Source organism: Vicugna pacos, chromosome 6 (genome assembly GCF_048564905.1).
Source record: "Vicugna pacos chromosome 6, VicPac4, whole genome shotgun sequence".
In the NCBI taxonomy this organism is placed as follows: domain Eukaryota; kingdom Metazoa; phylum Chordata; class Mammalia; order Artiodactyla; family Camelidae; genus Vicugna; species Vicugna pacos.
The window spans coordinates 989,556-1,002,453 of NC_132992.1; the positions used below are offsets into that span (position 1 = coordinate 989,556).

At 42.3% G+C, this 12,898-nt stretch overlaps 1 protein-coding gene across 1 annotated transcript in view; it reads left to right on the forward strand.

Moving 5' to 3' along the window:
* Window positions 1–3,093, forward strand: part of LOC140696747 (trafficking protein particle complex subunit 9-like) — a 40,539-nt gene extending 37,446 nt beyond the window's left edge. The window contains exons 4-5 of the mRNA XM_072962173.1: window positions 524–737; window positions 2,860–3,093. Coding sequence (XP_072818274.1) covers window positions 524–737; window positions 2,860–2,939 — 294 coding nt within the window. The 3' untranslated portion in view covers window positions 2,940–3,093. The remainder of the gene's footprint in view (window positions 1–523; window positions 738–2,859) is intronic.
* Window positions 3,094–12,898: the final 9,805 nt, after the last annotated feature.

The window sequence follows — 12,898 nt, forward strand, 5'->3', positions numbered from 1 at the left end:
CCTGTGAGCCGGGGTAGTAATAGTTTCTGAGATGATTGTAATGATTCAGTAACGGGCGCAGCGTGTGCTGGCAGGTAGCTGGTGTTTAAGGAGCAGAAGTCGCAGTCACTCTGTCAGCCTCTCACTGTGCGCTCTGTGCTTTGAGAGGTTGTGTGTTTGGTGAAAGTCCCGCCCAGACCCTAGGGTCTAGATGAACTGTTGTTCCTTTACTTTCCCTTCCTTTTCCTCTTTCCCTTCTCTGTGTCCCAGGTTTAGGTAGCAGATTCCTCTATTTCAGGGAATACAGGCCTTTCTAGTAAAAGGACAGACGGAACGCGGAGAGGTGGGACCCGGAGGGGGTCTGGAGCGTCTGCACAGCGCTGCTTCCCTGCGTTACTGCATCCGGTCCCGTCAGGGCACTAAGTCAGCCTTTCTCTTCCTTCCTGTGTCATCGGGTCTCTGTTCTAAGGGAAAACTTTTTACGGGTCTTTTTTCACTGCCATGTTTCGTTCAGGTGCTTGTTGCTTTTCTCCCTGTGCTTCAGCGTTCCGAGGAGAGAATTCAGCAGTGCAGCCTCCTCTCCGAGCTCTATGAGTTGATCGGCTTCCACTGCAATTCCGCCTTCTTCAAGCAGGAGGCCCCCGTGCGGCCCGCGGCCCCCGGCATCCCGGAGCCTGGCGGGAAGGCCTGCTACCGACTCCTCCTGCAGACGCTTCCTGGCTACAGTCTGTCGCTGGTCCTGCAGGACTTCAGCAAAGGTGTTAGAACTAAAACATTGCTTCAGTCCCATTAACCATTCCTGGTTTGGGCCCTGCTGTCCTGTCTCATCAGGGTGAATTCTGATTCGTGTAGAACAGGGCTGAGCAGAATTTTTTCTGTCAAGGGCTTGGGAGTAAATATTTCAGGGTCTGCAAACCTCCTGATCTCTGGTGCAGCTGCTCAGCTCTGCTGTTCAGACGCCAGAGCAGCCGGACAGTCCACACACCCACAGAGCTATATTAACAGCGGTGGCTGGGGCTGGATTGGGTGTATGAACTGCAGTTTGTCCCCACAGCCTCCTCACTATTGACACCTGCACCAGAGCGTGCATTTGTGACAATGGTTGAACCTACACAGACAGTCATCATCACCCAGAGCCCATACTTGACACTAGGATTTACACTTGGCGGTGTGCACTCTGTGGGTTTGGTCAGATGTACAGTGACATGTATCCACTGTCACAGCATCATACAGAGTAGTCTGTCTTAGTGACACTAAAAATGCTCCGTGCTGCACCTCATTCATTGCTCCTTCCCCTCTAGCCTCTGACAGTCACTGATTTTTAGTCTCTGTGGTTTTGCCTTTCCCAGAACACCATACAGTTGGAATCAGACAGTTGCAGAACCTTCCCAGATTGGCTTCTTTCACTTAGTAATATGCATTTAAGGTTCCTCCGTGTCTTTCCATGCCTTGATATCTCACTCCATTTTAACACAAAATAATAGTCCATTTTTGGCCTGGACCACAGTTTATTTATACATTCACCTACTGAAGAAGAGCTTAGTTGCTTCTGAGTTCTGGTGATTATGCATAAAGCTGCTATTAACATCTGTATGCAGATTTGTGTGTGGACATAAGTTTCCATTTCATTGAGTAAACACCGAGGAACACAGTTGCCGGATCATATGTTAGGAGTACGTTTAGTTTTGTAAAAAATTGCCAGACTGTCTTCCAAAGTATCTGGGCCATTTTACATTCCCACCAACAATGCATGAGTATTCCTGACGCTCCACATCCTCACCAGCATTTGGTGCTGTCAGTGTTCTGCGTTTTGGCAGTTCTGACAGGTGTGCAGTGGTACCACGCTGTTTCAGTTGGCATCCCCTTTATGACAGATGCTGTGGAGCATCTTTCCATAGACTTCTTTGGCATCTAGATTTCTTCTTTGATGAGGTGTGTGTTCAGGCATTTTGCTCAGTTTTTAATCAAGTTATTCATCCTTCTTGTTGAGTTTAAAGAAATTTTGGTATATTCTGGATATCAGCCCTTTATCAGTGTGTCCCTGCCCTTCACCTGCATCACCGGAGTTATCCTTTGGGTCTCAGTGGAGTGTCAGCTCTTCAAAGAGGTTTCCTGTCTTCCCTCAGCCTAAATACAGTCCTTGTATTTTTCTCTTTCATTGACTCATTTTGTTCTTTTTAAATAGCATTTCCCACAATTTGTTAGTACATTAAAAAAAAGGCAATGATTGAACACTGCCTCCCCCACCAGGCTGTGTGCCCTGTGAGAGCAGAGACCCTGCCCCCACTCACCATGTCCCATGACAGCACATGGCAGATGCCCATGTAAATGTGTGTAACATGGGGCCAAACCTTATGAGCAGCTATGACGACATGTGTTGGCTACCATTTATTGAATAGAGTTTGTTTCTTGAACTTAATTATTAAATCACATGAATGAAACATGTTTCTTTTTAAAAATAAAACAACAAAGCACACCTCCGTGTGATTGGTACTTTCTACTTAGACTTCTGACCCAGGAGGGGACGTTCACTGTCATTTTGTGGAGGTGGTTGGGGAGGTAAAGTAGGAGAGTGAGATCAAATAAAGTAAAAATGATAACTATCAGCTGGCCTTATTTTCACTAAGAAATAAAAGTTACTTTAAACCCTATCAGCAGTTGTTCTGTTGTTTTAAACATTTCTCATAGAAGTAAATGGAAGCCCACTAAACCCTGAAAGGGAAATTATGTGCTCAGGTCCTGAAAAGTGTTTATGTCTATTTCTTGAGATGCATTTTCCTGCTGGTTACAGAAAGTCGAGGTGGGAACACAGCCATACACTGTGTGTGTCTGCCGGCTTCAGGGGCTGCTCACAATCATTTTCATTTTCTTGTGTTGCAGTGTATGAAGGTTTTCCATCAGACCATTTGCTCAGCCCTTTCCTGAATGAGGGATTGAATTTTCCACAGGAAATCTTATGAAAGAGAGTGACAAGGCACATGGGTTTCCCAAAAAGCAATAGTTGATGTAATAAACTCTTACATTGGTGAACTTTTTGAATACAAGCGGGTTGAACATTTTATCACTAGGTCATATGCCACAAATATGTCTTAAGTTTAAAAAGATTCAGATTTTAAAGAAGAAGCAGTTTGAATCAAGTAGAAATTATAATTTGTACACTATTTGTTGTTAGAAGTTATACTCAGTCTTATCATAATTGCCTGTGGTAAGAACTGGATCATTATTTATTTATTTTAAAAAAATCCACTAGGTGCTATTTGCCCCATTCTTGATGCGGCAGTGCTGAGGTTAGTTAAGTTCGGCCATTTAGGATTCTTAACTAGGTTTTCCGGACATTGATTTCAGCCTCTTTATCTTTTTTAGAATCGCTTCTTTTGTGTCGGCCTTTGGTGTTTTGACAACGTGGATATACTGCACGGATCTGCCTTTCCATTTTTTCCTGTCTTTGTGGGAAAAGATTTCTGTAAGACAGACTACTAGAATATTAAGGATTTTGTGTGGGGTAAGTTTGGTCAGTTCTAAGTATTTCAATTTATACGTATCAATACTTGGTATTCCGCTAATGACAGTAAAATTATAAACTAACTTAAGTATACACCAGTAAGTATAGTACAATAAGCCCATCACCCAGATTAAGGAATTCACAAACTTTTCCATATTTCCTTTATTAAGACCTTTGTTCTTTTATTTGTCCTTTGTTGAAGTATTTGACAGCAAATCCAAGAAGACATGTCATTTTACCCTTTGTACTCAAGTAGGCATGTCTGAAAAATGAGGGTCTTTTCTTTAATCAGGTTTTACCATTTGACCGATGTGCTCGTTAAGTACCAGCTGTATCAGGCATCTCACTAGGCATTAGGGATCCTTGGGGCAATGAGACAGTCCTGGCTCCCAAGGAAGTTAAGGGCTGATGGAAGAAACCACCACAGGAGCTTAGGTGCCTCACCTAATGTCCCTGCTGGATGACACCAATTGGACAAAATTTGTGCACAATACAGTAGGATTCACAGAAGGGACTGGTCAGACTTGTAGGGCAGGCCGTGAGAGAGGTGGTCAGCAGGGCTACAAGAGGAAGAATCATTTGTTCAGAATCTGAAATCCTTTCTGCCAACCTTTCTACCAAGCCCCCAGGGCCCATCGCACAGAAACCTGTGCTGTAACTGTTTTTGATTCCTGTTACCACATCTCCTTCAGGAAGGATTTTAAGGTGGAAAATATTTAAAATCCGTAATTGTTGCCAGAAGGGACATAGAACAAGGAACATGTAAACAACAAAAATGTCCACCAGCACATGACTGGATAAAGAGGAGCTGATACGTATATACAATGGAATACTACTCAGCCATAAAAGATGCCATTTGCAGCAACATGGATGGACCTGAAGACTGTCATTCTAAGTGAACTGGGGTTGAAAGAGAAAGAAAAATGCCATATGACTTCACTTATGGGGAATCTAAAATTAATAGCAATAATAATAAGACCACAAATGAAATAAATATTTTCATTTCTTGAATATATGTAAGTACATCTGACTGTCCTTTGTGATTGGATTACCATATTGTGTTTATTATTCTTTTGTAGATGTCCTTATTCCTCTGGTAACTGTAATTTTAAAAATCTAAAGCTCTAATCTGTTGTTGGAAACAATAATTAGTACATATATGTAAACTAAAAAATGCAGTATACTCTATACATGTATTTACATGCAATATATTTATGTGAAGTTGAACTGTAATAATTCTACCTGATAAAACTGAAAAAGGAAAAAAATAAAAAATTTATTTTAAAAAACACCCCTCTTTAGATATTAAAACGTTCATTTCTGAGATTCTGTGAAAGACAGAATGGAAGTAGGTTTTTAAGATTTTCTCCTTGCGCCTCAGTGAGCAGCCTGGGCTGCACACCTTGGCCGCCACAGGCACCCAGGACTTGCCTGCTTGCTCCTCAATTGTTGGGAGGAAGGTTAGCTGCCTCAGGAATATTTATGCTCCTAGAAGTTGCTGAAAACCCCACAGAGCTTCTGTTTACATGGAGAGTGTCTGTCAATATACCCCATTTTAGAAATTAGAACAGAAAATTTAAACCCGAGAACTGACAAGCATTCGCTGTCCCAGCACATGGTCAAAGCAGTGCTGCCACGGTGGGGTTGTTTTGGTTCAAAGAAAAATGCACCGTACATTCAAGAATGAGTGTGAAGCCACAGATCTCATCTCAGCAATGCTATGAAGAGGTGGGACCCAATGCCCCTAAAACAGTGCTGAAGTCCCCAGATGTCCCAGAACACACAGAGCCATGGGACCAAGAATCCAGTGTCTCGTGGATCATCAGCCGTGGGGACCGCGTCCTGGGTCAGGAGGAGCAGAAGTAGGGATAGCAGGCACACAGTCCTTTTGATAGCAAAGCTTTAAAGGTTTTGATCTGACTGAAAGTTTGGCAAAGATTTGCATTTAGACTAAAACATTTCCTCTCCTGGAGACGTTAGAAGGATAACACTGATTAATAGAGGATGATTGTAATGGATTAATTATGATACTGATGACATGGGCTGCGAACACTAACCCTGCACTCAGTGTAGACTAAGCCTTTTATGTACACACTTCATTAGGTCTCCACACCCCTGCAAGGTGGCATTAAGCACTCATACAACCATGAAACCAGTGACTATAAAACAGTCACAAGCCTTCCTCTCCAGCATGAGGTAGCAAAACCAGCAAGGATTTTCAATGACAAAAGCCAAAATCATATATATTTGAGAAAGAAAGCAAACAAAACACTGAAGAACAATAAACCAAAAGAGCAGATGAAATGGAAACTTTTACTGAAGAAAGCAATGATTGATTCAATTAAAACAGGTAATGTCCCTGCTATAATTGAACCATCAATCCAAATTTTTGGAAAAGTGGGTTGTGAAATTACTGTCTCATTTAATATTGGAATTCCTAGTTGGACCAATTTGATATGCATCACTGGTGCGATGTTAGCTATTTAGGTAAATAACAATATTCCTATTTTTTGTTAACAGGAATCATAACACAGGACTCCAGATCTAGGGAGAGAATGCAAACAACTACTATCATACTCCATCCAGTAAGGACACGTGTCCCTGTGTCACCAAAGCAATGAGAATTTGCACACAGAAAGCACAGTTCTCCAGTTGTGACAAGTACTAGACCGTGCGCCATGAATTACGAGAACAAGCAACAGTTTAAATGCCATGGGCAAATTTTTTATCATCTTGAAAACATCACTGATGTTCTAGGTAAGAAAAAGAATTGTTTTACTAACAAATCTAACTGACACAGGGGTTTTTCCAAGTGAGAAGGTAATTCCAAAAAGTGCAGTAAAATGAGTTAAGATGATCTGTGCAGTGACGGAGCTGATATTAGACTGACCAGCATCACGATTTCCGGTTTTACACTTGCTCTCTACTCGTCACCTCTGACACAAAAATGCAACATATGATTTTTTTTCTTTAGTGAAAAAAAAAGATAAATAAAATCGAACTAGAGGATGTGGTATGGAAAGCAGTAATGAAGTTGTCTAACCTAATAATGCAGCCAGTGTAATGTAGCACTTATTCAGGAACTAGAATTTTTTAAATCATGATTTATTTTGTATCCTATTTCTATCCTAAAGGAGGCACTTAAAGTTTTCTACTTTATTCAACATATCTTGTGGGGGTTGTGATATACACTGGTATGGCAGTTTTCAGAGACTTAAAATCGCCTCTGTGGTTGTGGTCAGGAAAGGCAAGGCTCCCTCACAGCTGCGACGGAGAAGGAATCCCCGGAGTCGGCCTCCGGGCAGCTTCCGAACCGCATGTGCTTGCACATGGCACGGGACACCATCAGCAAGTGTAACTCTGACAAGGAGATTTCCCCGGGGCCTGGGAGGTGCTCTAACATTGTGAAGACACTTGTTTCCCAGTTAGGCAAGGCTTGGAAAAATAGTTTATTAGAAGTGACTCCCTTTGTATGTGCCTTTTGTCCTGAGAGGTCACTAATTAGCATAAATATAAAATACCCCATAATATAAGAATTTAGGTACCCCATCTTTCCATCTACCTGTCTATTTGTTTATCATATTTATACTTAGGTTACACTTCCTATGATGTTCAATTCCGGGCACCAAAAAAAAAAGGTTAACAAAATATTTCTTATAAAAAGCGGGAATGGGTCTAAGGGTTAAAAACCACTACTGCTAACAATAAAAGCCAGATAATATTTTTAATCTCAAGTGCATCAGACGTACCTGAATTCCTCCCTTAAGTTCACTGTTACAACAGTAATGGAATCTCTGTCCTTCCAAGACTCGGGCCTGATCGCCACCCATCCAGATATCTGTCTATGGGTCCCTACTTGTCCTCGAGGTCCCCGAACACACCTTATGGGTTGAAATTTCTTCAGTGTCCCTACTGTAGGGGAAACCTGGAAGTCCCAGTCACTGTCCAGGAGTCACACCTACCTGCAAAAATCAAAGTCATGTGACTGAAACGGGACAACCCAGGTGATGTGATAGGGCTGAAAGCTCACCAAAAACAGGTTTGGGGGCCTAACCCAAGCCCTCCAGCTCCTAACATGAAGAAGGACAGGGAGACCCAATTAGCCACGAGACTGCGGGGCTTCATTATTCCATGAATAAAGGATTTGTGCCAGTGCCACCTTTAGACAGGGAACCCCAGAACCCAGACTTGGAAGCATCCTGTCCCCTACCCTCTGAACAAATATCCTCTCAAGACACGTAGTGAGAGATGGGAGCCACGGTGAGCTCTGGAATAAGATGCAATCTGAAAGACTGCTGGTAACAAATGTTGTGGAGCTCGGGCAGCCCCCAAGGCCACCAGCCCTTCTGGTACCACTGATGCCCACACTTCCATCCACAACAGTTTCTTCAGGATATTTATGCACATATAACCATCACACAAAAATGATTGCTTAGACATATTATAAGAGAAATAAATATGAGAATGCCAAATTCATGACAAGTCAGAGTCAAGACCCCAGAGTATTTACTAGATGAGATCTCACATGTGCTCCACAGTGAGCTTTAAACCCTTAGGACACAGTCATGGAACAGTAGACATTTTCTTTCTTTCCTCCAAGTTGGCTTTACTGGAGAACTCTGTAGACGCAGGAAGACTCTGGATCCCACCTCTACTACTTACACAAAGGGCTCATCACGTGGAGAGGGATCAGCGCTGGTGTGACCGGCACCAATGTGAGCACTCCCGTGCCCAGCTCCCCGAGGAGCAGAGCTCCCACCACAGGAGCAGAGACCCCCAGGAGCAGAGCTCCCCCCACGGGCACTGCAGTGCCTGCAAGAATCAGGAGTCTGATGAGTGAGCCTGGGGTGGGCAAGACAGGAAGCAAGCACCGCTCCCTCAAGCTCTGCAGGTGATCTCTGTGTCACCTTGAATAAATACAGTTAGCATTAAAGATGTTTGAAAAGAGGTTAAAAGGTAAGGGCTCCCCAAATCTCCAAGCATTCCTTTAGTGGGAGTCCTGTTAGAACACATGGTGACAAGAGACGCTGGCTTTACATGCGCAAGTTGCCCTCAGGGCTGCAGGGGAGGCCACGGTGCTGCCTCTGCACCACCTCCAGCCCTCATCCCCCAGACCTCACAGGGGCCACTGACTCGTTTCTCTGACTTTCTCTCCTTGGTTGTCCTGCTCTTCCACCTTTTAAGAGCTCATAAAATCCTCACCAGAAAATCTTTAACAATGAACCCAAGTCAAATGAAATCAACCAAAGGGACACACTGCCTTCTTCATTACTTTAAATTTTAGGAAGATATTCTTGAAGACGACTCCCTGACCTGAAGGGGTGGATGGAGGGGAAAAGAAAACAAGACAAACATTTTTGGGCCCATAAAAAATGAGAGGTAACCAGATGGTGTCTAGTCTTCATTGCACCTCTCTGCCTGCCCCAATTTCACATGCCCTTCCCAACTGAACACATCAGAACTCAACTGAAGGAGATGGCTGTGCAAATTTATTGGAAACCAAATAAATCACTACGGAAACAGTCTCCCAAACCCAGCGAGAACACTGTAAGCTGACCCGTGCCAGGATCTGAATACGTGCAGATCCAAACTCCGCCCCCCTCCCTGGTGGGTGTACTTACAGTGGGGGTGTCGCCGTGGAATTTGTCAGCATCCAACCTATAAAAATGAAAGGGACTCCAGTTTTCAACATCACAGTCCCTCTGAAACAACTGGTGGTCAATAAGCGTTTGTCGGCAGCAAAACTTGATTTTCTCTCCTGCACGTGGAGGTGAACACACAGAAAAGACTGATGATCCCCGCTGCGAGTGTAGCTAAGCATTTCTAAGCAAACTGGCTCCATCAGCCTCCTGATGAGCAGTGGAGTGTGTGAGCCGCAGGGCTCTGCACACTAATGGCCAGGCAAGGAGGGCTCTTCCTTACTTTGGGGAGAGAAAGGCGGGAGCAGCACTCGCTGGAAATAAATTCTAATTAAACCTTCAGATGCGGTTCCTGCAGCAGAACCCACGCCAATAGATGAGGCTCCCTCCGTGCTGTCCAGTCATGTAAGCCAGGCTCATTAATATACCTGTGTCTTTGGTTTAGCAAGTGAATCTTGTCTGTTTTCTGGAAATTACATGAGGGTGGAAAACCTTCCAAACATGTTCATTTATTTGCTGTGGAATTTGTTTAATCCTCTTAAGAGCATTTAGAATGACAACCTTCTTAAATTAGCATGTTTGCCTAAGAGAGCTTTCCAGGCACATGCGCCGAAAACTAGGACAACCCAGAAACAAATTCTAAACCATTTCAGCTGCACAGCACCACAGAATGTGTCCAGTCTGAGAATCAAGGATTTTTTCTCCACACACTTTTCCTCCTCTGCCCAAATTAATCAGCCTCTGCTGCTCTCGTATACTGAGTATCATATGACTCATCTTCTCTGCCTGTAAAATGGAAAAGGGAAATACTTCTGCCCAATAAAATGTCATAGAACTAACCCCCAAAATTATATATATTTAAAAAAAAAGGGCTTTATTCTGTCCAGGGATATGAATCATTTATTTAATGTGTCAATTGTTACTAGAATAAACTTTTCAAAATGTAACCCCTCCTCAGAAAACTTCAACTACTATTCAATAAAAATATCACAGAAAATTTCTGAAAAGAACTTAAAGGAAAAACATTTTTAACTTAATCACATTCTAGGCACACTGAATAAATTCTCTTTAGAGAACTCCTACTTTTTTTTTAATAAATGACCTATAAAAATACACTCAGCATTAATCAGTAAATCTTCATTCCTTATTTTAAAATTCTGAAGGCATGCTATTTTTCTTAAACCAAATGAGGAGGTATTCACAAGCCAATGGACAACGGAATTACCTAAGAAGACATTATAAAGCAGCAAGAGCAACTAGCACTTTGCCAAGCATTCTGCCTGAGAGTCACTCGTACCATCTCATTTTGACCTGACTGCTTGGAGGTGAGCTCCATCAGCCCATTTAACACATGAAGAAACTGAGGCTATGGATGGTCTTGTTTCCAGTACTAGGTGGAGCCAGGATCCAAACCCAGATCTTTGTCCATAGAGCCTGTGCCTTTACCAGATCACACTACATTTCTCACTCTTCAAATGCACTCAGTCCCCGAGGTAACACACCTTCCTTGCGTTTCTAGGAGTTTTAGGATGTACTGAATTACAAGGACTAATCAGACATTTGTGTGGGCTAATTTTATATTTTCTGGATTTACTGGATAAGTTCAGGCTGAATTCATTCTACTTACGAGAAGTCCTGTGGCAGAGGAGAGAGGGGAAGATAAGCCAGACATAAACAATTTCAAGAGATCCACTTCATGAAGGAAGCAAAGTATTAAGTAAACCACTTCAGCAACATGCTTGTCAATAAACCTTGGTTTCTCTGTCTCAGCCTGAAGGAGGGTAAGCCCTCCAGCCCATCTGCCTTCCTGCCACATACCCTGGATGTTCTTGGTTCCCTCACCTGTGACACGTGTGTTCTCCTAGAACTCTTTGTAGAGATTAAATAATAAAACTATATGCAAAGGGGCTACTTCATTGCCAGACAGTAGGCACTAAACAAATAATAAAATTATTTTGTTTCATGAAAATGGGAGGCAAGTCTCCCAATTAAACATTCCTGATAGAATCCCAACAAGCACTTTAAATTATCTGCCAGGAATTGTAAAATAGCATTTCTGTTTTGAAGGCTGTATCCATTCTCCCTACTTTTTAGCAATCCTGGCTGTTATCCTGAAAATCTATTCCCAGAACTTGGCATCCATCTCCCATATTTAAATCCTTTAAGTTTGAAATTATGATGAAGCTTGGGCACATAAAGATTCACACCATAATTCACAGAATAAACAAAGACCACAGGAACAGGGCCACCTCCAGACCCCATGTGCTCAGGACAGGCTCCAAACTTCACAAAATCAGAAGCATGCTATTTGAAGAGAAAGAAAATTAAATGTGATCAAGGAGGCTGACATAGAGCACTGGCCGGCTCACGAGACGACTCCGTCCCCCACCACCTCGTCTGACCTAAGTCATCTAACACAGTTATCTGTTGACCTCTAACTAAAACTAGAATACAGGTAGGGTTGGAAAGTAACATTTTTTCCTACAATATATACATATTGTCAACTAAAAATTGGCACTTGTCATCTGCCTCTGACTTGGTTAAGTCATGAGCCACTGCAGCTGCTGACCTTCAACACCCTCTGAAAGTAGTTAAGTGTGGACATCAGGAATGGGGCATGCTGTGCTCTGGGAAAATGGGCAGAAAAGTCTTCAGATAGTTAGACATTTTCAGGAGGTTTTATGAGCCCAAATTCTTGCATCTCCTCCTATCTAGAAAAGCACTAAAATCATTAACAGAGACACCTGCTCCTCGACTAGCAGCAGCCTCTGCCTAAACGTGTACTGGACCACACGTCCTCCTTCATTGAAATCTTATATAATACTGAGCTCCCCCTCCTCTTCAGAGCAGTTCCTCCGAGCTCTCTGAGATGCTGTCACCTGGGCTCTGGTCCTCATTTTGCCCCAGATAAACTTTAACCAACAACTCTCACGTTTTGTGGTTTATCGACAGTACCACAAAAATTAAGCTTACATACTTGAACTCATAGTAAACATTCAGTATCAAATATTTCTTGACAAATTCCTATTTAAATGTAAATAATTATTCCATTTCTTAAATATAATATCTTTAAATATAAATTAACAGATATTTGTGAATCTTCGAAAAATATAGTCTAGAAAAAATTTTAGCAATTAAAAAAAAGCATTGTGTGGAGATTTAGAATTTCAAAAGTGTAAGAGAATAGTATTGTAACTCAAGTTCTTGTTTTAAATGCAGAGATCCTGAGGCCTCAAAAGACATATCAATTTGTCTGATTTTATACACTGTCCTTTAACAGAAAACCTAGAACTAAGTTCCTGGTCTTTGAGAAACCAAGACTACCTCTGCTGGTGCAGGGCTGAAATTTATGAAAATGGGTCTTGAGAAAGAATCAGAATGCGGGGGCCTGGATGAGGCAGCGGAAGAAAGGAGGGTCTCACCTGTTCGTGGGTGAGAAATAGGCTCCCGCAGTGCTGGTGTGATGGGCATCCCTCAAGTGCCTGAAAACTACTATTTAGCACACCTGTCACCAAAACGCACACAAGCTGTTTAGCTAGAAGGCTGACCAGGAGGCTTTCTCAGTGACACAACGAGCTATTTTCACATTAACTCTACAACTACAGGAAGAGAAAGAATAGAAAGCTGCTATTAATTTTAAAAATATACATCAAGAACCAAGGAAATTCCAGGAGAAATATAAAGACTTGTTGGAAGTTTCATTATGTGAACTTACTGCCAATTCAGTTGTCTTAAAATCTGTGCTACAAAATATATTGTCCTTTGTTGTTCCAAATCA